The sequence below is a fragment of the Gambusia affinis genome, linkage group LG07 (assembly GCF_019740435.1).
Source record: "Gambusia affinis linkage group LG07, SWU_Gaff_1.0, whole genome shotgun sequence".
In the NCBI taxonomy this organism is placed as follows: domain Eukaryota; kingdom Metazoa; phylum Chordata; class Actinopteri; order Cyprinodontiformes; family Poeciliidae; genus Gambusia; species Gambusia affinis.
The window spans coordinates 9,073,550-9,099,606 of NC_057874.1; the positions used below are offsets into that span (position 1 = coordinate 9,073,550).

At 41.8% G+C, this 26,057-nt stretch overlaps 1 protein-coding gene across 13 annotated transcripts in view; it reads right to left on the bottom strand.

Moving 5' to 3' along the window:
• celf4 (CUGBP, Elav-like family member 4) overlaps positions 1-26,057 on the bottom strand; it is a 225,750-nt gene that overhangs the window by 56,201 nt on the left and 143,492 nt on the right. For all 13 annotated transcript variants that reach the window (XM_044122864.1, XM_044122863.1, XM_044122865.1 and 10 more), the window contains one exon: positions 17,984-18,066. In XM_044122864.1, the coding sequence (XP_043978799.1) occupies positions 17,984-18,066 (83 nt within the window). The remainder of the gene's footprint in view (positions 1-17,983; positions 18,067-26,057) is intronic.

Below are 26,057 nucleotides of genomic sequence, written 5' to 3' on the forward strand. Positions count from 1 at the left end.
ATGGCATTTTTCCATTAAGCAGTGTTTCTGTAAATGGCAAATAGCATCCTTCGGGGAAAACAAACAAGGGTTTGTTCTAGATTTCTTCGGCTAGAAGAGTCCTTTATTTGTTGACAAGAACGCAGATGTTCAGTCCCCGAAAACACCTTTGGTGTTCAGCAAAATATCCTTTATTCAAAGTTTCTAGGGAGCTTTGGTGGAAAGACTGTTTACTTTTAGTTCCAACATTCGCACTAACAAGCTGTCTGACCGTGCAAACATGATAATCACACAAACCTCGCGACTCAGCCTGGCTGATGCTAAACCTCTCCCGCCCCCACACCCCTCCTCCGTCTCTGCAGAGTCCTATTTCATTAATGACAGTGCAAATTTTCGGTCTATTGACGCGCAAGTGTAGCACGGCGCGTTTCACGGCACTTTGTCAAATATGTAGACAGCATTAAAACACACATCCGTGCTCAAAGAGAGGTATGGGAGGAGGAGAGGAAAAACAAACATCATCTGACAAGTTTGTGGCACATTTGGTTCAGACAGTGTGATTCCCTCTGGATCTGTGAGTGGTGGAGAGGAGAGGAAGTGTGGGAGAGGAAGGAGGGAGGGCAGAGCGGGAGGGAGAGGACTGAGCAATTGTTCTTCCATGTGGAAAGGTGAGAAAAGAAAAGTGTGAAGGGGCTCAACCAGAGGAGGGGCTGTTGGGAGTGAAGGATGCAAAGCGAGGGGGAAGGATAGAGAGCGTGAAGTACAAACGTGAGGCTGTAAGACAAAGAGAGGGAGCTGAATATTTCAGTCGGCTGTAGGTGTTTATCAGTGGCTGCCGTTAAGTATGATTTGGAGGCCTCTCTGGGGTTTTTAGCTGGAAGTTTGTGTTTATGCTGATCCGTCACCTGTGGGGATACTCAAAAGTGCAAAAAAAATAAAAAAATAAAAAAATTAAATAAAATGAAGAAAATTAGACCGGGAGAAATCCTTTCACGCGCCGCACAATTCAACTGAAAAGCAAACAAATCTGTTTGCATGCCTGAATTTAACCGTAACAGCCATTCGTTGTCGTCTACAACAATCTTACGTCTCGACTCGCTGACTTGGCAATATTTTTCTCTCGGTTCCTTGGAAAAGTTCTGCATGTAAGATAACATTTTTAGGAACCTTTACTAGTACCCTCCCACTGACTCAAAGCTTTGTACGGAGAGATTCCTCTGATTTCTAGTAAGATCTCTGCAAACCCAAGATTTACCAGAAGTATCGGGAAAATCTTAATACAACAGCAGAACTTCTCATTTCAGAATAATCAGTCTTAATAAAAATGAGAAGTTTTATTACGCTGAATATTAATTAAATGTGCTAAAAAAAAAAAAAAAAAACTCTGTTATTTTAAGGTGTGCACATTAATACCACCAGGTTATTGCACATTTCTGCTTACCTGCTTTTCCAGTGATCAAATCATTTCGATTTAAAGTTTTATGTTTTGGATGTTAGAGGATTATAGTCGCTTTCTACAACTCAGTGGCACCCTGTTTTTTAGAGGAGACTGCATAGCAGCGTTGCATTTGGGTTATTTTTTAACTATTTAAACTGAACAAATAAATGTCTTTTTCGTTGAACGGTAATGTCACATGGCTTATGAATGTCATGTTAGGCAAATTTTCTCATCATAAACCGGCTATTGAATTATTAAAATTTTTCTGTTTTAAAATTAAGTTGTAAAAACAAAAGTTGGAAACGTTAAACAAGGCTGTCGAGCTTTATTCAGTTATTCTTTCATTGCTGCAGAAAAGTGCGTGGTGGGACCTGGGGCCTTTAGGAACAGATCCCCGTGTTCCTGTCAGGTTCTCTTCATGCCATCCGAGCCAGAATGTCCACACTTACTTTCATTTTGAGGTAACACTGCCGACGCTCCGGTTTTGCCTTCCGCCCATCATTGACGCCCACACCCATGAGGTCGGTGATCAGAATAAAAACTTTTTTTGCGGGTCTTTCTCTCATGGTCAGTGTTGCGTCTTTCAGAGTCCGTGTTGAGAACAGTTTGTCCTGCTCTTTAGAGACAGCAGGTAACTCATTTTCTCCAAAGCACCCACCAGGCTGGTCTTCCTGTCCTGAAAGATGGTGGCCAGTTTTAGAAAAGTGAAGAGAATATCAGTGGTGATGTTTCTTCCCTCCCCTCTAAATGGCTCTGTCAATTTCAAAAGCAAATTCTCCTGAAGGAGCGGATGTCTGCTCCACGCTATGGAGCCTCATTTAGCATTTACTTTGACTGTACATCAGTTGCCAGCCAAAATTGGATCAGGCATATTTGCAAATACGCTGAATGAGTTTACACCTGGCCAAAGGTGATGCTGATGATGCCGGCAGCGGTCTTAGGCAACGCAGTTTTGCTCCAAGTTGCTGAGATCAGCGCTAGCCTGGTGCCCACAAGGTGTGCCTGACTGTCGGGTTTCCTTCTTATCAAAACGCAGAAATCTTCAGACTTCTTTTAATCTTTTTTCTGGACATCGTTTTTCTTGAAAACCGGGAAGTCACATTTTCCCACCCAGAGACTGTTTCCAGTTTTTGCTCCTTGGAAGCACAAGAGGCCGATGAAGGCTTTTAGGTTTTTAAAATTGGCACCGTTTGTTGTCAGTCTTTCAAACATGAAAAGGAAATCCAATAAGTTTTTGATTAATCTCCTATATTTTTTTTAATCAACTAACCCACCTCTTATTCGTTTCACAGTAGTGCTGGCATCCAATGAAAGACCAGACAAGGTTGCTATGCACAGTTATTGTTTCTGGGCATCCATCTTAGTTGTGGCAAAAACACTTAATGTAGCATAAAAAGTAATTACGTTTATCAAGTCTAAATAAAAAAATGTCTCAAATTAAAGCTTTTATTTCACAAACAATTAGAGCAGCATGCAGCTACAAACAAACAGGTGGGGGGGGGGGGGGCGGGGGGGGGGGAAACGGCCATTTCTGTTTCTTGTAAGCTGTAACCGATTCACACAAAAAGGATTTGCTCATCATTAGTTAGATGACTTCAGAGCCTCGTCCCGAACTTCCCTTTTAGACCTCTGAGCCTGACGCTTGAAAGCCACTGGACTCTCTGGGTCAAAAGTTAAACAAACAGCCGGTCCGGCTCTTCGGCATCACATCTCTCTGTTTATCTGTGTTTGTGTGGGTATGTGTGTGCGTCACTCACACACATACCCACACACACACACACACACACACACACAGAACGCTCCGTGGCTGCTGCTCCCAGCAGTGGCACATCAGGCCATAATGAAAGCTCATCACCCATACTCTGTCAATGTGGACAAGTCCTCCCCCGTCTCCCCTATGTAAGAGTCCACACAAACAGAAACACTTAACAGGGTGAGTCAGAGCAACGGTTCTCCTGCGTCGCGCGCACATAAACGCTCGGCCGGCAGAGGCGAGGCGAGCGCCAGAGCCCCTGCCAGGTTATATGGAGGGACAGAGAGCGCTGAGTTACTGCACAGTGCAGCCACTCTCCACGGCAGCACCATACAGAGTCCATAAAGCATGATGGATGGCCTATCATCATTTACCTCTTTGGTGACTTCTCAATGCTGTCACACCCTGCCAAGCACATGCAAGAAAGGCAAGACACACCGACACAGACAGGCGAGCGAAGGCAGAGTGTAACGACAAAAAACAAAAGGAAGGCAATGCGCAAAAATTATGCTAAAGTGGGCATCAGGGAGAGTGACAGAAGGGGAGAGAGGAAGAGAGAAAAAGCAGAGACGGATGAGGGACCATCTTTGATGTTTGCTAGAATTCAAGCACTCTCAATCACATCTACAAACACACACACACACACGCACACACACACAACTACAAAAGAACTGAACCGTCCTCTGTCCCTTCTCTCCTTTAATGACAGCACCCCACACACAGAGGCCGTATTTAGAGCATGCAAAATCTACTGTCTCCTCCACTCTCCTCTTGTCCTCCTCCCTCCGCCATGGCAGAGGGAGCAGGAGGGGCCGAAGGAGAGGCGAAGGCAGCGAGAGAATAACGGAGGTGGAATCAACACCAGATGCAGCTAAATGACACAGTGATAGTTTGTGCGTCAAAGTGGCTGAGACGTCAAGACGGAGGCAAGACAAAAAGAAGGCGAGGACTGTAAAATAACTTCCAAGCCAGAAGGGGCACCAGGGAAAACGGCCTGGACTTCAGCACAAACGGAGCTCTGCACTGAGATAAAGCCGAGCTCGGAGGGTTTTTTTTTTTTTTTTTTTTAACCTTTTAAACTTCAGATATCTTCCCACTCATTTCTGCGTCCTTTTGTGAAGCCCACATATAGTTGTTTATTAGGGGCAGTGGGATGACTAGGCATAGCACTGGAATAAAAAAGCAGAATTTAAGCGAGTGCCTAAAAGCCAGGATTTTCCTTCACTTGTTACTTGACTTTTTGTCGCCTCTGACCTTAGATTTCTTGTTTTGCTCCTGCAGCATCAGATATCTCTCTCATTCACACTTTCTGAGACTGAAACATTTCGAGTAAAGCAAACGTTTTGTCTGCTTAACAGATTCAAACCATGTAAAAAAACAAACAACAAACACACAAAAACAAGATACCTGCAGGGTGGAAAACTTTGTTCAGTGTGGATATGCAAAAAAAAAAGAAAAAACAAAGAGCTCCGGTCTCTCAAATGGTCACATTGAGTTGGAAAAGTGTGTCATCCAAACTGAGACATAAACAGTAGGTCAGTGCCATTAAACAATAATGAGTTATCCCTAGGGGTGTATGATAGCTCACAATATTAAAATGGCACAATATTTCTCAAGCCTAAGCCATTATTATGCCTGAACATGAGCATACAAACAGTAACCCCTCACTGTCTGAATTTAATAACAGTAAGAAATAGATGAACAATATTTTTGCCATGATTCCGCTGCTAAATTAAAGATTATACTAATTTTGATTAGATTATTTTCCTGATGCCGCTGTTGCTAACATAATCCTTACTCTTTAAAGAAAATGCATCATTGGGCTCCTCAGCTGAATTAAGACCTGAGGAAGTTTGAGGGAAGTCTGTGAATCTGCTGCAGCTTTGTCCCACACCTATTCTGAAGAAAGGAAATAGTTGTTGAATTATCTCATTGTGCTTATGGAGGCTTCCTGTCGAGCTACTCAACAGCATTTGGTCACAAAAGTGTTGAAGACGTGCAAAAGAAACGTCCAACACGTTTTGGGTACTTCCATACCTGCGATAGGCTGTTAGCTAGCAATGACATTAACGTTGGCATCTGCCTCGGGGATTTTAATACTAAGGTAAAGGGCTTTCTTACTGTTTTTCATGACTTTGGGCTGTTTTTTATTGTCTATATTCTAAAATGTAAAATATTTCATCTAATCAAAGCAGAAGTGGACAACACCAGCATTAAGACCTCTGTAGAGACAAAGCATGAATAAACAAGTTTTGCAGTTTCTCCCGACATATTGCTTAAATCTTGGCACATTTTCATTAGCCGCAGCCGCCTGCATTGTCTTTTCAGCCAGATGTACAGTTAGACCACCAGTCAATATTTGTGAATAGCTGGTGTTGTTCTCAAGAAGCAACTGGCCCCAGTCCTCTGCATCATGTGTCCTGAACCAAACGGTTTGCAATATCCAAACCTAAAATGTGTCACAGCATTTTAGATTTACTCATTGAATACATGAACCCCACTTGAAGTCTGATTTAAAAAAATAAGTTTGGGACTTTAGTGGTTGCTACCCACTTGCATGTAGGTTTTTTTTAATGAGTTGATTATTTTTGAACAACAGCAACTTATGAGCCTTCTCTTATTTTATATATATATATATATAAAAAAAGACCTGGTTTCAGCTTCCCAAATCACAAAACTGTGACAGAAAAATGATACCCAGCATGTGAGATTTCACTTTGGTCACATCCAGATTTTGTAGAGTGTAGAAATAACACAGGTATAATTTAGCAGGATGAGAAAACCCTTAGAAATCTGCAAAAAGCATAGAGAGAGAATATCTCCACCAGTTGCCCTTAGAGAAACAAAAAGACAAACAGCATGAGGGAGGGACGTGGGGCTGCTGCCTCTCTGGACAGTGTCTATTGATCGCCACCCGGCACAAATCACCACAACTTTAGCAAATTGCTATTGAGAAGTGACCTGTAATGCAATTACTGGCCAATCCGGGGTCTTGGCTGCCATCAATTATTAAAAGCTGCCTGAGTCGTGCACTGCTGTCCCGTCTGAGCCGGAGCGTCATGTCATTATCACATCTGCCGGCCACCGGCTCGCCAGCTGTGCAGCTGAAGTTGGGAATAAGATTTTCCAAGTGCCACTTCGCGGTCCGCTGAACATATTGAATAACTTGATAAAAAAAAACAACAACAAAAAAAACATCAAAATACAATTACTAAAGTAAAGTAAAGTGAAGCAGAATGGCTTTCATAACCCTTGCGGATTCAGGTTTAAGGTTATTTTTTAAATTTTACAGCCATGTTTTTCCCCGACTGGAGTGGCTCAAATAAAGTCGTGACTTGAATCTGATAGAGAAGCTGTGCAGAGAAGCTACAGATCAGGGTGATGGAGAGGAGGCCTTCCAACCTCAAACGCTCTCCACATGAAGGATAAATCATCAAAGTTCCAGTGAAAATATGCAAAAAGTTGGTCCTTAATTATAGGAGTGGTTTGGCTCCTGTAACACCAATAAAACAATTTTAATGACAAATTTAGCTCCTCTAAAGTGTGGCTCCCAGTTCCTGAATGGTCTTTCAATCATGGTCGTGATTTGAGCTGCACAATTCGCTAATCGCAACAGCCATCAGAATATCTCTGTGAAGAATATTGCAATTGCAAATGACTGATTGACGCAATATTTGTGCAAGATACTACATTTCAATACTCAGACATTCCCTCGCTGTATCTCAACTCTGTTTTTGGACAGGTTGGACGGATTCTGTCTGTGTTCAGTATCTGTAGCAGCTAAAATCAAAGAGGTCATGAGAGTGGAGGGGGCCATTGTGCAGTGGTAAAAAAGTAATAATATTAGAAAAATGTGAGTTCATCATAATCAAAATTTTCCGCTATTCAATATTTTCCTGATATTTTGCAGCCCTAGTTATGGTAAAGAGAAACAAAGATGCCAGAAGCGTTACTGGTAAGATGTGACCTTTACTTTGAAACATCCACTCGTCACAAAAATTACTCTCATAAATGTTTAGGGCTTTAACGCTGGATTTCAGCTCCTTGATAATTAATATTAAAATCAATTCTGGAAGTTCTTGAATTCATGCAGAATCAAAACGATGGACACCAGCTCAGGTGGACATACAGTAAGATACAGATAATAATAAAGTAAGAGCAGTTTGGGAGCCGAAAGAGCCGGCCTCCCATCGCTGCTTTGAAACACGTAGGTTAAGTCCAGAGAGTGATTTTAACATCTATTAAACAGGACTTATAAGCAATGTTCATTGCAAAAATAAAATGTCTTAAGAGGCTTTGAATAGAATAAAAAAAGTCCTTTAAGGCAAGTTTCCTCGATAACCTTTAATTTCATAACAGCGGTAGGTCGCCTTTGACAAACTGGAGACCATTGATTAAGAGAAAGAAGGAATATAGAGCGAGATGCAGAGTATACTGGGCTCCATGCTGTTCAGTAAAAGCTGTAAGAGCCCTGTAAAGCCTCGGGGAAAAATGAGATCATTGAATGAAAATGTTCTCTGCTGTTTCAAAGCATCTGCTCTGTCCCTCACTGACAACTGAGCAAGAGACTCGGGGAGCCGAGCAGACAATCACACCAACGCCTGACACGAAGGGAAGGTGGAGAGAGCGCGGACCATGAGGCGCTCCCACTATCCATAAAATGCTAATTTACCAGATAAATTAAGCTGTAAATGTTACTGATTTATTAGAATTTTTATCATTTCCAGATGTATTTCTCTTTTGAGCTTTAGCATTTAATGTGCACGGTTATATATCAGAACAAGACACAATGATTTGTTTTATTATTTTCTTTTTAAATCCCGACATTGCTACACTTACTGTGGTGGAAAAGACAAACTCTGCTGTATTTCTTCTGGGCTTGAAAGCATGAAAAGACAAATAGATATAGCAAGGTGACATAAACATATTCTGAGAAGAAAATAATGTATATATATTATATATATATAAAATTCCTTCACTGGCAGGATGTTTCAAAGCAGCTGGAGTTTACTCACTACAGCAGCAGCAGCAGGGGGTAAAACTGTGACAATGGCAGAATGACTATCACAACCAGCTTATGGAGATACTTAAATCTGTGAACTATGCTTCTGTCCTCTCCCCAGCGACAGTCACAGGCGCTGCTGGCTTTACATCAGTAAGAAAGCGCAGAGCTCCGGAGCGGGGCTTATGGAACAACTCGAGTCATACAAGAAGAGTTTTCTCCGCTCTTAGACAATGATTTGGACGTCACAATGGAGGTTTCTCTCTAAGATCCCTTCACAGAAAAACGGCAAAAAGAAAAAGAAAAAGTATATTGAGGGAATCTTTAAAACCCGTTTTCTTCCACCATTCTAGTGGGTACACTGAAGAGCCCTAAATGCCAGCTGTGACATTAACACTTGTAAATGCTCAGCAGGAAAGGCTGTTGTGGATGAAGACTCGCGGGGTGCACTGTGAGGCAACGCTTTTGTGGATCAATACTGGCTCAAGAAAAAGGACAAGTTGATTTCAGTCTGACAATAGCCGGTGCCAGTATTAAAGTAAGGCCTCGAAAAACAGCCTGGTAGCAAGGCCTCTTCTGCAGAGGGAGGTTTCTTTTCTTTTGCTAACGTCTGATTTTGGAGCAGTTGCACTGCTGGCCAATGTTCACTTTCTCCCTTTTTAAATGAGATTAGCATTTAAAACTGGGTTATCGCCATGGCACTGCAGTTGTGCTCAGTTTTAAAAGGTGTGTAATTTCACATATGGATAATCAATCTATTGACCCGGCGGGGAAGCATGCACCACTTCTAAAATTAGTTGGCTTATTGGACTATAGTGAACTGTTGCCTCAAGGCAGATGAATAGTTCTCATTTGTACAATCTGCTCAAACTCCACTTGGCAATGGGAGGTTGTAACATCAGGCCTAAAGCCTAATGATAATGGGAGCATTCAGACTTTATATGACAAAGGATGGCGTGTAGGCTTGTAATGATGTTACAATTAGAGTGCAGTTCACATTTTAAGCCTCACGGGGCTTTAACCAAAGATATTGTATCTGCCCCAAATTAGGTGGACATCGAACTAATTCAAGCATTCAGTGATCAGTTAAAAGCGTAAGCATTTCTGTTTTGCCAAATTGATAGTCCTTAGAGTGAAGAACATTATTCCTGCTGTATGTGTACAGTGCCATCATAAACCGTAGACCAACATAAAGCAGCAAATGATTCTGAAAAAAGATCCGATGAACATCTTTGTACACAAAACATTGGCATAAATTTCAGCTTGTGTGACGTACCTCCACAGCTGGGGTACGTCACACAAGCTGAGCTGTAATTACTTTGAAAGGCGATTATACAAAGTATTTTATAACAGACCTGTATCTTGTTCCAACAAGAAACAGGAAAGACTCCTGTTTGAAATTCAACTCAAGAGAAATAATAAGTCCTGCACAGTACAAAACTGGTGAGTATTAAGGTCCATGATTTGATGACACTGTGACAAAAGAGTTTGAACATGTGCAACAATCCAACAAGCACTTAGGTCAGTTGAATTAAATAGCACTGACAGCTTAGGCTCATTTGGACGAGGCACTCTAGTTCATTACACAAATCAATCAGTGAATCAATCAAACCAAAACCATAGGCATTAATCTGCTAGCACGGCCTCCACTCAAAGCCCAGATACAGTTACCTTTCCACTTCAACCTAAAGACGTTTGAGCTCAACGCCTCCGTACAGTCTGCACTCCTATACATCATTTTATGGACTTTTTTTTTTTTTTTTTTTTTTTTACATTGATCTTAATTATTTTTGCTTTAGTTATGACATCTTACTTTTTTGTGTTCAATTAACTTGAACGTTACAAATCTGTAACTTAAAGAAACGTTTTACTTTGACTTTACTTGAAACAGCTGAGTTCAATGCCAGTTTCATAACCTACGTCTGGCCAACTTAATATATTATGATAATTAAAAACTCAATTCGTTAACTTTATCCAATTTAGTGTACACTTTTGAGAATTAAGGGAGATAAACCCGTTTAATCCCAAATTTTTTCCTGAAAAATAAGTGCATGCATTTCGATCCTTTAATCTCCCTAACACATGATGTTTATGAATTATTACATTTTATGTTGGTTACGTTAGTGAAAATGTAGGTTTTATACTCGGCAACTATTGTTGCCGGTGGGAAACTGCATAGTTTACATTAAACAAATATGGCCGATTTATACATATAAAAAAAATTATGACATGCATAACCTGTTATAACAAAGAATGGTTACAAGAGTGTTCAGAAACATTTTAGACACATAAACATTGAATGCCACATCCTGCAGGTGTCATTGTTTCAATGTGTCGAGTGACCTCTGACCTCATTTGGTCATTTCATCAAGGATGCAAAGTCAGGTGAAAATGTTAGTATGAGCAAATCTGCATCTGAGAGGAAATTCCCCCTGTTCCACCAGACCAAGCACAAGACCTTTGCCTTGTCCTGAACTAGTTTCAGGCGTGGCGTCGTCTTGTAGTCGTCATTAAATAGTGAATTTGTGGAAAGGATCGCCTTTTGGGGGGTTAGGGTGGGTAAGGTTCAACTGTGGGAATAACAGTGATGTAGAAAACATCATTTTGAGGTTCTTTCATGTCTAGGAGATCTAAAATATCTGATAGTTTTAAGCTGTGTGGGAACAGCAAGGCATATAGGTTAAACAGCAAAGCTTTGGACACACAGCATAGTGATGTCTACGTATTATGCTAGCGGCAACATTTGTTGCTATGCTTACATTCACTCTTCTTATGATCAAAATATGGATGAAGGGAAACAATTTTCTTTATATATCAGTAGAAGACACTTGAAAGAACATATGTACAAAATATTTTATTAATATTTGTTTTTTAAAAGTATTTTACTGACTTCCTCTTGTGCAGGTTTGTGACTGGCATTTACCTCCAGTGTCATAGGCAGGAAGTAAAGAGGTCTGGTCATGTGACCTTTCACACTAGATACATGAAATTTATATTGCTTAGAATAGACACACTATTATTTGATTTTAAAACTTCAATTATCTGCCAAAAGTCAAAACCATTTTTAAGAGCTTCTAGAAGTTAGAAAAATGTGTGGCAACAATTGTTGCCAGTGGGATTAAACGGGTTAATGTATCCGCAACATGAACTACAACCCGAATACTTTTAAAACTTTTGAGCGTGCACTTTGAAGTGTAGTACACTTAATGAATTCTGTTAAAAAATTTTTAATAAATTGAGTTGGATGAACTAGATGAATTGAATCGGATTATCATAATATATTGAGTTGGAAAAATTTAATTGAATTACTTGTTGCCAATTGAAGCAATTCAATTAAGTTGGTTCAACTAATTTCTTTTTCCAGTGTAGTGACGTTCTTTTTCTTTTTTTTTTTTTTTTTCAGTTTTGGCTTCCTCCAAAAGGCACTGTTATTACGCGAGAACAAAAGAACTTTCTGCCAAAAAGCTGGATTGGTGTTATTGCCCTGCATAAAATCAGCATATAATTGTGTGCTGATATCCTTTTTACTGGAAGCAGCCGCCTTAATGTAGACAAAAAAAAAAAAAAAGTCAAAGACAAAGGTGCTAAAAACTGTGGCAATAGGTCACATGTAGATAATAGGCAATTCTCAGTCCCTTTATGAGGCATAATAAGAAAGCCTTAATTAATGAATTATATTATCAACAAACAGTGGTTAGCCCCTGAAATGATTCCAAAGCCAAGTCTTCCTAGCTGCTGTCCGCAAAGGGAGACTCATTTGAATTTTTATTGCAGGCTTATGACCTGCCAGATTCATCCTACAAAGTGCCTCGCTTCAAGGCTTTGCACTGGTTTGGACAGGAACACCGTTAATTCTTTTGTTACACAGACCACTGCTAATAAATGCAGCTCTTTCTTTTTATTAGCTGTGTACGACTTGAAATAAGTCACTCCGCTGATCTACGAGTTCAGAAAAACCTGCCTGCCATTTTTTTTTTTACGCATGTGCCTATTGATTTCTTTAAAGTTGGAGTCGTTTTAGCTAAAACTCGCTTGTGTTTCATTCCAGCTTTCTGACAGTGATTTTGTATTCATTAGATGGAGCACGTTATGTGGCAAATGGTTTCTTTTAGCTAAGGGTGATTAGGATAGTTGATGAGGTGATGGCTTGGGGAGAGGGAGGCGACGCTGCACAGTCAGTGGCATTAGTCACATCGACGTGAGGCTATGCCTCCTGAACATGGCACCTCCAATCTATAATCTACAAGAGAGGATGAATCTGGAGCACTTGTGCATGTTTAGGGGACGCCAAATATAACCGAGCGTGGCCTAATCTCCTCTATATCCACATTCAAAGACCTCTTCACCCACTTTACCTGGGGAGCCGGGCAGTTATTGACCAATGAGGGCGACTTATTGAGAAAAAGCTGCCATGAAACTGGGTCGCGGGAGCCAATCAATGTCATGGATTTTGTTGCCCTGGCATTATCTCAGCTGAGTGGAGGGGGTGGGGGATTGAAAAAAGAAACAGACACAAATCAGTTGGTATAGAGGCGCCTCAACTATAACTCTCCTCCCACTCCCTCCATCCACCCACTCTCACCATTTTGCCTTCAAACACCCTTTCCACTTTCTTCCGTCCGGCTATTCATTTGCCGCCCTGTCTTTTCTCTGGTTCGCCTGCCCCTGGGCTCCAAGCACTGTGTGTTTATGTGTGTATGAAAGCTCTCTGAAATGACGCATTGATTCTCCGTGTTCTATATTTCTCATCTGGCTCACTATTACAGTGAGAGTCAATCAACGCCATATTTCTCTCCTTACCTTCTTCCCCCTCTGTTTCTCTTTCTGCGAGTATCACAGTATGGTGTCGGTGAATGGGAGTGTTTACGAGGAGTGTTGAATTGCAGTTACAAGAGACGGGTTTGGAAAACGAGTGTGTTGGGAGTATCAGCGGTGTGCTTTGCACGGCATCTGTATGTGTGCGCCTGTATGTTTTTTTTTACTTTAAAGTGGATCGGGATGCTGCGTATTCAGGAGAGCACGCCTATGTACGAAGGCCAGGAGCTCGTGTCAGTTCTGTGGCCTTTACCGTACTGTATTTTTGACAGCACGACTGAGGATATGCCAGATCTATTTTTTATTTTTATACATGTGGTACAACTTCTCTGAGTGCAGGAGGATTCGCTGGAGGGTATGTGTCCTCAGCGCTTTGTGGACACGCCACACCAGCTAGTCCTGCAATAGCTAGGCCTGTGACCCGCACATAAACACACACACACACACACCCACACACACCCACACACACGTGAAAACCACATCCACCCACTTCTGGGGACTTTTGCCAGAATCAATAGAGGAGCTTTTTAATGCTTCTTGTTGTAGTCTGAAACTGAAGTACAGAATCACAAGCAACATGCCAAGGAAACGATGTTTTTGATGTGCCCACTTTTTACTGAATAGGTTCTTCTCACACACCCACTCCCAGAGCTGCAAAACAGAAATACTCAATTTATGCCGTCATATTGGTAGATGGTGTTTTTTTTTTCAATGGTGGCAAGATAAATTACACAGCTCACAGTCAATGTTTGTAGACCTAAGCACAAATTTGCTACATAGCAAATTATGACGAGTTTCAGACGAGTTTAGGATGCAGACATGTTCTTCACATGTTGGTGCATGTAAAACAAACGACTATCAGAAAGATGGGAATTTCAGCTTTGAAATAGCTGCATAGACGAGAAGATATGAAGGGAAGAAATTACGCTTACTCCGTTTAATAATTAGGCAACCTCATTGTAAAAATGTTCAAGAGGTGCAGATACTTTTGCAAGGCATTGCAAAAGGACATCACCTCTAACTTGACCCCCCGTTATTACTCTACATGTCCTACAGTTCTCCCCGCGGCTGATCGCGAGCTCAAGTTAAAACAGACTCACTTCATGAATTTTTCGAACTCATTTACATGATGACTCAGAACTGTGGCAAACTTCCAGTTTACAGTTGCTACGTAGCGATGCTTGGGAGATTGTGCGGCTCTCAGAGAGTCAATGACGATATATCTGGTAAATCCCATATACATAAGGACTCAGCGGGAGGGTAAACGTTGAAGGAAATGTCTTTAGGAGCTAGCAGTAGGCGCTCAGAAAGAGTTCAGACACGGCGAGCGGTAAAGTCGCAGGGAAAATCTGGCATAGTGTGACTGAATGCTGGAGCGCAGTAAGTGTAGTTTGAACCCAGGAGGACTAAAAAAGAGAAACAGACAAAACATGTAGCCTGAGCATCAGTATAATGGGAGACCTATAAAGGTGCATGCTGTAACCTCGGATTTAGTTTGCTTTTTCTTGAATGGAAATTAATTCATAGAAATCTTAAGTGTGTTGTTCAACTTGGGTTACAGCGGCTCCTAATTTGACAGCATTTTCTCCTCCCTAGTTTTGTATTAGGCAAGATCAAAGAGGCGAGAGGGAGCGGAGAATTAAGTTTGTTAGAGAAAATGAATAAGAAAAGAAGTGCAGACATGCTTGGTGCAAGTCAAGATGAAGCCATCACTAAATCATTGGCCTACTTAATAACAAAGAAGATGATGCCCTTCAGAACTGTAGAGAGGCCAGGCTTCAAAGAACTCATGAAAATAGTTGCTTTATAATTGTTTCAGTGGGTGCTTTTTTTTTTTTTTTTTTTATTACGGAGCCTTATTAGGCTTGTTTCAGTGCATCAACTCACCATCACACGTTCCCTGGGTACATGTGGCACTACGTGGCAAAACCGAATTAGAAATGCTCAAAGAAATTGTCATTTATCATGAATTATCCCTCACTAGTGTCACCTCGGCATCAGTATCTTCGCCTGTCACTAGTTTATCCAAAAGCATCTCCTGACACCACAGACGCTAAGCCTCACCCACACATGTTCTCACCCCTCAGTACTTTGTCTGTGACTACATCAACAGCCTACAGCCATGCTTACCAGGCATTTCCACCAGGAAGCAGAATCCCTTCTTCCCTGAGCTCACCTGACAGCAAAAGGAAGAAAGCTTGGTGGAAAACTTTTCAAAACAGAAGGGGTGCTGAAGAACTTTGAGGATAAAAAAGCACACCAGGAGATGAAGTAAAAAAATAAAAAGTAAAAAAATAAAAAAAGGTAGGTGGCTTCAGAAAAAAATGGGGGATTTTATTTGCAGGGTTTATTATTTTTTTTGGTTGTGTTGGTCTGTGTGGATAGAGAAGAGAGGAAAGGGGCTGGGGACACGAGGAGGGGGCAGGGGAGGCGGAGGTGGAGCGTGGGGAAACTCTCAGTGCCTCTTCCAGGGCCAAGTCGTCGCTCGGTTTCAAACGAACTCATTTATTCTGTTTTGCTGGCTTTACCTTTAACTACAACAAAAGGCCGTTTACCGTTCTGCCTCCCTGAGCGCTCGGTTTCAAGGTTTGTCTACCATCTGGGTCTGTCCTGTGCCATCGCTCCTCTTTACTTCACACTCACCATTAATCTAATTCAAACTTTACTACCATCCCCTGCTGAAAGTAGAGGATGTTAGAAGGAATAAAGCAATAATTACGCTATTAGTGATAGCTAATTAATATGCTATTAATTACCAATTAATAAGCTATTAATGAATTGCTAAATAGTATTTAATTGTTAAACTCTTGCAGGACTTTGCTGATGTATTCACTTTCCCACAAATTATGTCTCAGCCTCAAACCTCAATGTCATTTCTTGGTATTTTATGTGCTAGACCAATGCAAAGTCATGCATAACAGTGAAGCAGAAGGGAAATGACATATGTTGTTCAACTGTATTCATCTCCTTTTACTTTCATACAAATGAAATGCGGGCCAGAATTGCCTTTAAAGGTCACTTGATGGCTGAGGAGAGTCCAAAAGTGTGCAGCCAAACAAAGATACAGTAGAAATAGAGCTGCTGTGAGAAGGCCTCAAAGGTTCGTTAGAGAACATTTGGGAGCAAAAAGTGTCATGAAGACTAAGGAACATAGTAGACATGATCAGGGACAATACCTGGACTGTCAAATGAAGACATGCAAACAGACCAAAAGGTGTCATTGAAATATGAAATGTGGGGGAAAACTGCCACCAACACGTCACATGAGAACATCATGACTGCAGTGTAACATAGTGGTGGAAGCAACATGCTGTGGGAACGTTTTCCTTGATAGTAGACAAGCTACAAAAGATCTGGCAGTGGAATAGTTTTAAGCTAATTTACGTGTTAGAATACACTAGTCAAACTTTGGGCCTAGTCAAAGTCCAGACCTAAATATCATTAAGAATAAGTGGCAGTGAGGTGCTCTTCACTCTAACCGATCTCGAGACATTTGAGAAAGATTTAGCAAAGATGTCAGTCTTTATATAGGATGAAGTGGTGTTCTGCACTTTTAGCTGTGATTTTCTATGAGCTTTTATTTGTAAGATAACTGGCTTTTCTTTTATGCTACCCTTTTATAACGCTTTGTGTTTTTCTATTACATTAAAGTTTGTGAACACAACAGGACGACATATGCTGACAGGGCGTCAACACTTTTGCACACCACTGTATTTCAGTGAAATATGTTCAGACGGAATGTTTAAAGGTTTGTTTTTGTGCCACAAATAGTTATGTCAAAGCCTGGCAAGATAATAAATTAGCAGAGCACAGTTTTTAGGAACACAAAATCTCATTCTAGTTTTGGCCAAATATTTAATCTCTCCTCCTCTCCTTCCATGTGTCTCTGTTCCTTCCCTCCCTCTTTTTCTCGGAATAATATGCCACTGGGAAGTAAAAGAAGAAGAAGGAAAAAAAAAAAAAACTCAGAGCACGGATCCCCACTCCTCCGCTCTTCTCGACTGCACGTCTGTGATGTCATAATCACTCACATCAAAGGCTGCGCGCTCAACACGGCGACTGTCAGCTTCCCTGGAGGCGTCATTAAAAACGAACAGTGCAAACCAAGCTGGGCCTGACAGAAATGCATCAAAACTTCCCAACGCTCGCCGGCGCGTGCGCCGAGCCACGCCACGCCAAGCAGGCATTCAGGTGTGTGCGTGTGCAATTAAAATCAAAAAAAGAAAAGAAGAACAAACTTGCGCACACACAACTGTGAACCCCTCCCCAACACCCCAAAAATCATTTATGCACTAAAGACAACGCTCACATTGCGCAAGATCCCCGAAACTCACATGCAGAATCTTCTAATGAATGAACTGGAGCTTCTCCTCCATCTCAGCACCAGAACTGGGTCTTTATATCATGTATGAATAAGAGCTCGACATTCAAGAGAGCATGGCATGCACGCAGCTGCACTGAACATGTGACTAATAACATCCACAGCGCCGCCGTGACGCAAGTGTGCGTTCACGATGTACGCCGCGGACTGAATTCAGAGCACGCGCATAAAGTGTAGAAAGAGCCCACATCCATCCGCCCACCCAGTTTTCATCCCTCGCTGTCTATCTCAGACGTTTGGCCCACACACACACACACACACACTCACACGCACGCAGGCGCATGCCCGTTTACACAAACTGGAGGGGGAGATATAAATAGTACGCATATGATGTGATATTTTGTGGTTTCTCCCTATGGGTTTGTGTGTATGTGACTGTCAAAATGAAGAGAGAGGGAGAGAGAGAGAGAAGGGGGGATGGGTGTCAGGAATGGGAGGGAAAGATGGGCTTTGCTTAGATTTGCCTCATAGTGAACCCCCCAATCAGAAAAAGATGGAGATTCCAACTGGATTTGAAATAAATATAAGGTACCCCACGCTTTAAAGACAAAAAAATTTTAAAACAATGTGTGTGTTTGTGTCAGATTGTAGCTGCGTTCTGTTTGTATGACTTACTCCTGGCAGGGTCTTCTGCTCATGCAATGCGTTCTGGGCTTTCAGGGCTGACTCTCTGGCACAGTAGGTGAGGAAGGCACAGCCTAAAAAAACAACACACACACACAGCAAAAGGAAGAAGCAGAGAGAAATGGTTATGTTTTACCTTAACTCGTCAGAAACATAAAGAGGATAAAGTCTGTATGAGTCATTAAGAAATATTCAAATATGACACACACACACACACACACACACACACACACACACACACACACACACCACAGAAAGCCTGCAGCCAAAGCTCTGAAACTCTGTCCATACAGGGAATTCACTTTGTATTTGTCTGTGGGTGTTTTGTGCACAATGAACTACAATCTAATGACTGAATAAACAGAATGTTGTCCCCCCCCCCTCCCCACACACACACACACACATTTTACGGTGGAGCAAATGGGAGCAAAAGAAGAAGGAAGAAAAAAACAAACTGTGTGGACGTGTGACGATTTGTGTGCTCTGTTGTGTGAGAGCACCCATGCCAGAATCGACGCTTTTAATCTGACGAAGCTTTCTCCCTGGCAGTCTGAAATAGCAGTTATCCATTTGTCCATCGCACCCTCCTGGCTGCTGTGACAGGGATAGACAGCCTGACAGCTTCTCCCTCTCTCTCCCTCCGAGGCCCCCTCATCCGCTCCTCCCTCCATTTTTCCGTCATCTCCCTGCTCCATATGCTCCGAGACTACCCACAATCCTCGGTTTTGTTAGCACCTGGGTTGACATGAGGGGGTGGGAGGAAGATGGAGATGCAGGAGGCACGAAAGACGACAAAGCCGCAGGGAACGTGTAGCGTTCCCTCGCCGCCGCCGCCCCTCTCCCCCGCCCCGCTGACAGAGACTGTCGGAGCTGACAACCTGTCAATCTGCAGATCAAGGCTAATGATTCATGTGTTTGACAGTTTAATAAAACACATACAAAAGCTGCTGCACAATAGGCAGCAGTGTTTCAACACAGTTTCAGTTCATGTTGTATCAGCAGGTGTTTAGCTTGTTAACCCCTCCAACCCCACTTCCCTCCGCAGAAAGTGACCTCTTAATTAATTTAGTTTATTTCAGTCCAATCTAGTGGTGTTAAACTTTAAAACACTGTGATAATCCTCATGAAAGAGAGAACTTGCTGTCAACGTGTGCACCTAAGCTAAATATGATCAGCTACCAGTAAAAAGGTGACTGCTTTAAGGTTGTATTTGTGTTTGAGACTCTTATTTTGTAGTAAGAAAGGAAGTGGTTCTAGAACTGCCCTGTTGTTCCAAAGGAAAATAAATTTGAGATAACTGCACAATTGTCAGAATTAACATGTTTTTACTTTTAGACTAAATAAACAGTAGAAAATATACAGTATTTTCTCTATCTAAAAAAGTCCAACATTACTAAGCGTGAAGCTCAAACTCGCCCACTCCGTCCAAGGATTTGAGTCGTCGGTTTTGACACACAGCTGTGCAAATTTAGATCCTTGAAAATTATTTCCAGGAAGAACTACCATTTGTTGCATTTGGACTCTCTCGCTCCGGAAAAGGTGTTCATAGAGGCATCATCCATCCCCTGCTGTGCGGCTCTTCTCCACTCAGCTGTCCACCTTCCAGGGAAGCACATTTCTCCAGAAGAGATCTCCCCAGTCCTCATGGAGCTGAGGGAGAGAAGTCTGGTTTTGGGAAGAGTCTTTGACATTTCGTGTTTATTGGAATCTTTGCTGGTCTGGCTTGACTCTTTTGATGGCAATACGGATAGGGAGTTGTACAGTGCAGGCAGTTGTACAACATGCGAAAAGGATTACTTAGAGCTGTTGAGTAACGGCCCCCTCGTTGTACTTCCACCTTCCACAGCGTTAGACAACACAGCAGCTCTTTTTAGATGTTGGGTGGAGTTGGGGGTCACAACTATTTGCTCAGGCTGCGGGTCAAAGGTAAACCACAAACACTGCCTCACTGACAATAACGTCCTGGTCCTTTTTCTGCCACAGTCGGCCAGGTGTAACAGGAAACTCAAAGTCCTTCCCAATGAATACATCGATGTACCAGGAGAATGTGGAACTGAGCGATACCACTTGTCCTCTGTCATCTGCTGTGGTTCCCATCCAGCCCAGTTCTACACCTACATAATACACGGACAGCAGACACTGAAGGCTGTTGATGAACATGTCTTCACTGCAGACAGCCGCTGCAGTGAAGACATGTCCAGACGGGGCTTCATGTTTGTCTATGAAAAGCGAACAACTTAAGAGCAAGTCCAGGAAACCACAGGTAATTTCTCCTTCCCCTCCTCCTGAAGATGATAAAGGTGCTTTCGGAGAGGAGCTACAAATATCTATTTTGGTTGATGATAATATCCAAGATGATTAAACAAAGCGAGCCTTTTGAGGCTGGAGAAGTTTAAGTGACTGCCACAGAACATGTGTTCAGTTACTTAAACAGTCAGACACAAAAATTTATGGGATGAAAGAGCAAAAGGATTTGACAGGTTTTCTGTTTGCAGGTTTCTCTCCGGGCATATATGTATGTGTGTGTGTGCCACAAACACATACAACTGAACATCCCAGAATGTCTTTAAAAAGCATATACTTTAGTCTAAAACCACTAGTTCCTAATGGAAAGAACCAGGCCCACTGTAAATCATCTCAAGTATACCATAAAACAAACTTTGGAATGTAAATGGAAAAACAGTAAAGTCTCTACTTTTCTATGACATTCTGCTTATTTAAAGTGATGAAAATCTCCATGTTTTTATTACATGCCTACATAGTTGATTATGTTTCATTGAGGCAGACATGCCAGTTCAAGGCATTTAGCCGAGTTTCTGCCTGTAATTTAGGAAAAGTTTGTTTTCTGATGGGTGATTCCTGTAGAAATAACTGTACTGATTGCCTCTCATGCAGCGCTCTCTACAGGTGGTTCTTGCAGCAAAAAAGCTAAACATGTGTGTGGCAACATTTCCATTTGCAGCTTGGAAGAAGTCAGTATGATTTGTACAAACTATGAGGACACAGCAGCTGGTTAACCGTTGATGAAGACGACTTTAAGGTTGGTGACAACGTCAGAGCTTGCTGTAGGTTCTAAGCTAATGGGCTGTTTGAAAGTTTTTCTGATTCATGCATTAGTTTTCAAGATCTAGACTACTTATAAAGGCTTAACTAGACAATTCTATGCTGGCATTTAGGACCAATTAGTGTTAGCTGAGCATAAAAACATTACATCAGGACATTTTGTAAAGCCTTTATTTGACTTGTGAAAAACACATAATAAGCTTCCTTGAGTTCCACCAAAGTACTGCTAAAGTCTTCCCCTGTACATGACAAAAGGCTTTTATCGTTCTATTAAACCAAATTGCATGCACCATCTTGTCACAAACCTCATACTGGGCTAAACTGCGAAAACTCTTTAAAATATCTAAAAATGACTATCAGCATGTTGCCTTTCTATATGATAACTCTTCAAGTTTGATGCTTTTCAAAGGAATACATCTCTCAGTGAATAAAGAAGCAAGCATCAACCTTAAAACTACAGGAAAAAAACTCATGCCTAGGCTTTGACAGATTCTTGTTCTTTTTTCATTCCTTTAACCAGACATATCTGCAAGCAGGCTTCGGCAAACACCCTGCTGCCATGCAGCAAACACAAGCACAAAGATACAAAAGAACCACAGTTTGCTCTGAAAACATCATGGGCTAAACATTAGACGATTATCATAGACCTCTTCCCCCCCAAAGACACAAACACAGAGCAGTTTAAAGAAAGCAAGGTCTTCTAATGGCTTTTCCCATTTCTGCTTCACTTTGTTCTTTCTGAATACCCCTGGCTATTTATTGTTAAAAGTCTAGGACTACATACTGTATATGGGAGCTGCATGCCTGCCATCCTCCATGCTCCATGTCTTTAACCCCGGGTCGTCCTGATGGTGGGGCACCGGGGAGCTCTGCCTGTTGGTGTTTTTAATTAACGGCCCTCTCTCTCATTAGGCGGAGTGGGAGCTGGCCGCTGACAGCTCTGCTACCTTCCTGTCCTCTCAGGGCCTGTCGCATTAATGCTACATGCTAGCGCCGTCCCATAGGAAGCACACACACACAAAAGCCTCCGTTTCATGTGCCTGACGCTCACTCACATGTTCGGGGCACGGGCACCCACCGCAACCGATACACTCAACACGGAAAGAGGAAGCGAATCCATCATTCCAGTCACAGCAGGTTAAATGATTGTACTCATTTAACCTGAATTTGCACTTTAAAAGTTGAAAGATGAATTTGAATTTCATGTCTAGTTATTGTGTTTGAACTGAATAGACAAATCAAAGGAATCAAATAACTCTGAAATAGGAGGAAAATCATGTCTTTAATTACTTAAACAATGTCTTCCCCTTTATGCTGATACCCTGAAATAAAATACAGTACAATAAACTGTCTAAGAGTGGAACATAACTGGGGCACCATTTGCAGAAGCTACAGCCCTCATTGTAGCTGCCCCTGATTTGACCCCCGGCTATTTGCTGCATGTCTTCCTCGTCTCTCCAGCTGCCCTCCTTCCCTACCAGCTGCTTATGAATAAAGGCCACTGGTGGCACGAGAACCATAAAAGATATTAACTAACAGTAATTAAAATACACCCGTGTATAATCTAATTCCGGTACGAACACAGCTGATCTGTGCATCGCACATGACAGTGATCGCAATTCCACAGTGAAACATGGCGGTGGCGGCGTTATGCATTGAGGAATCTTTCTGCTGCCATCTTGGAGCTGCCGGGAAGATGAAGAAAACTAAATACAAGTTTGAAACGAAACAAGTTGAGCAGAATCACACGTGCAGCAGAGGCAAACAAAGGCGATGAACCGATGTGTTCCAGGGTAGCTATGAGCTTCAATGGAACGGTTTAGAGCACCGGAGTCCAAACTTTGAGTCAAGTTAACAGAATTTACAGGCCAAAAATGTAATACAAAAGAATTGTGGGAAAGGAATGTGTATATTACTGCTTATCCACAACTTAAAAAGCATTTTGCTATTTTTTTTGGGCTCAACTTAACCTGTTTTCTCCCCACAAGAAAAACAAAAAAAGAAAAAAAAGACAAACACGCACCCAGCACATTTTTATTAAAAGCATTATTTAGGCTATTTTTTTTTTTATTAACTGAAGCCAGTCTAAGTTGGACCAAAGTCTGCTTTTGAATAAAAGTCACTAGGCCCTATTTATTTTGAAATCAAAAGAAAAACTTTATACTAATTCATACTTGAATAATTTTAATTCTAATTTATCATTAATAATTTTGCTCTAAGTAAAAAAAAAACAAAACCAAAAAACAGCTCTCCATTTGCATCAATCACCTGCGCTGGCGGGTCACATTTGTATCACTTTTGAATTGCAAAGTCGCAAATGCCTCCCGGGGAGAACCGTGGTGGCCCCTGGTTTCGAATAATGACTTAGAATAATAGAGAGTCAAAGACTTGAGGAAGTGTGGAAAAAAACAAAACATGAATCTGTGACAAAATCTGTGCAATTGCACTGAGCCTGAATTATTGTGCACTTCCTAGTCTGTAAATTTCATCAGCGGGAAACCTTTCAAAGTCACACATATATTTTACAAGAGCTTGATAGCTTCACTTTTGCTACAGTGTTTCCCACTGTAAACACATCTCATAATCAGCTCTGACAACCGAACATTTCTTAACAAACTACACAATGCATTTCTGCTGCTAATGCATTCACCTAAAATTCAGCATCGTGCCCGAATGTGGCGTTGTAAATCTGATTTCTGCATTTATAAAGCAGCAGTAAATGCCCCCACTTGAAAACATGATGTAGTGTCAGAAGCACAGATGTGAAAAAGAGGAGGGAGAGCATGGTTTTTATCACACCTCACGCTGTCATCGCAATATTGCCAGTATTATTGCAACTGCATGATTTTATACAACCATGAGGTTTGGTACGTCTGCTGCCTGTGAGCGCAGGGACTCATCTTCCATCCAAATATTACATATTTAGGTCAGTAACATCAAATAAATCTACAGTGAAACACAGCAGAGACATACGAACTCAACGGCCACTTTATTAGGTACACTGTTTCAATTGCTTGTCGCTAAGACAAATAGTGAATCGTCCAATTTAATGCCTGCAGCTCAACGCATCAACAAGAGAACTTGTTGAAGATTACGCCCAGCATCAGAGTGAGGAAGACAGGAAGGGATTTAGGTGACTTAAAAAAAAAAGACTTGGTTGTTGGTGTGAGATAGGACTTCAGAAACTGCTGAGCCACTGAAGTTTTCATGCACAACCATATCTTGAGTTCATATAAAATGACCCAAAAAGGAGAAACTACCCAGTGAGCAGCAGTGGTGTGAATGAAAATGCTTGGTTGATTTCAGAACTCAAACGGAAATGTGGAGTGGCTGAAGTAGATGGAAAAGCTGAAATAACTTGCTATACCCCAATGTCTTTGGAATACCATGACTTCATGCAAAACATGCAACCGTCTGAGATTACACTGATCTGAGATGAAAATGACAAAAAAAAAAAAAGAAAAAAACCCAACTTTTGAAATTGAAATTGTTCAAACAAATCTCATACTGTGTTTCTGATGAATCTCTGTTCAGAGCAATAAATCCTTAGGGATAACAACTAACCACAAAACATCTGGATGAATACAGCTCATGTAAAGAAAAGTGCATCTGATTGTATGTGCACATACAGATTTAATGTCTGCTTCTGTAATAAACAACATGTGGTTAGAAACAAACTTTCAGCGAAAAAAGAAAGTAAATACCTTGCCTTAAGAGCAGCAGTTAGAGGAAGTTTCACAGCAAAAAGGTGCTTGAAAAAGGTGGCGAGGCGACACGGTTCTACACTCCGCTAATTACAAGTCTGCCATGGATCCATGTGCATTACATTCGGTTTAAGTCGTACCGCTGGATATGCAGCAGCGGCCAAAGACATTGAGCCACCTTTCACTCTGCAGGTCTTCTGAAGGTCTCCCTCTTTTATTCCCCTTCGTACATAAGCTTCTTTTTTCAGTCGTCCATTTACCTGACTGCTTTCAGACTGATGCATGTTTTATTTGGTAAGCCACTTAACTCTGATCTATGAATCATTCAAGCATAAGAAACACCTACATCACAGGACGAGCCGGTGCAGCTACACAAAACTGACACCTTAGCAATGAGCCAATTTTAAGTTGTATCTTTAGGCTTCTTTGTTCCTGGGGGCTTGCCGGTTGAGTCTAGAAATAATGCTAAAGATAACACAGCTCGACAGGCCTAAAATAGCACTTTTTTTTCTCCACCAGTAAGGTGATTCACAAAGAGCTATTAGCCGAAAAGAACGCACATGCACGTGGCGCCGAGTCCAACACAATGACACACTTCCACATATGCAGGCATTAAAAGTGACAGTCAACAAACGTTCAATTTATCATCATTGTCACAAGTCAGATGCTGGCAGTGGCTCTAGTATCTGACTAAGGCCTGCATTGGCCCAGGAGAGAGAGAGATAAGCTGTTTGTTTCTGCTGTCAATGCTGCCAATTTAGTTTCCCATCACTTTAAATTCAAATCAACAGTAGCGCAGAGGGGATCTGAGAGAATGTGCGTCTGAGACGACAGGAAGAGATGGTGGGGGAGAGAGAGAGGGAAAGAGGGAGGGAGCGGGAAGGGCAAAGGAGCAAAAAGAAAAAGGAGGAAAAGAACAGCAGAGAGGAAAAGCAGAACAGCACGGGATGCTCGGGTAGAGAGGAGGGGGGGGAGGTAGAGCAGATAAGATCACCTAGCTTCTGTGAACACCATCCTCCTGTGTCCTACACTCGCTTCTTATCTGAACTGCTGCAGACACCCTAAAGGGACACACACCCACAGAGAGAGAGAGAGAGATGTAGAAAAAGAGTGAAAGACAGAAAAACATATGGGAAAGGGAAAGAGAGAAGATGAAAGAAAAGCAGCAAGGGAACGGTGGAGGCTGAATAACTCTGGTGGGGGAAGAAGAAAGAAATCCACCAACTGTCACCAGGCCTCTTTCAAACGGCAGATGTGCCGGACCGCGTTCAGCTCTGACCTTGCTAACTACTGAACAT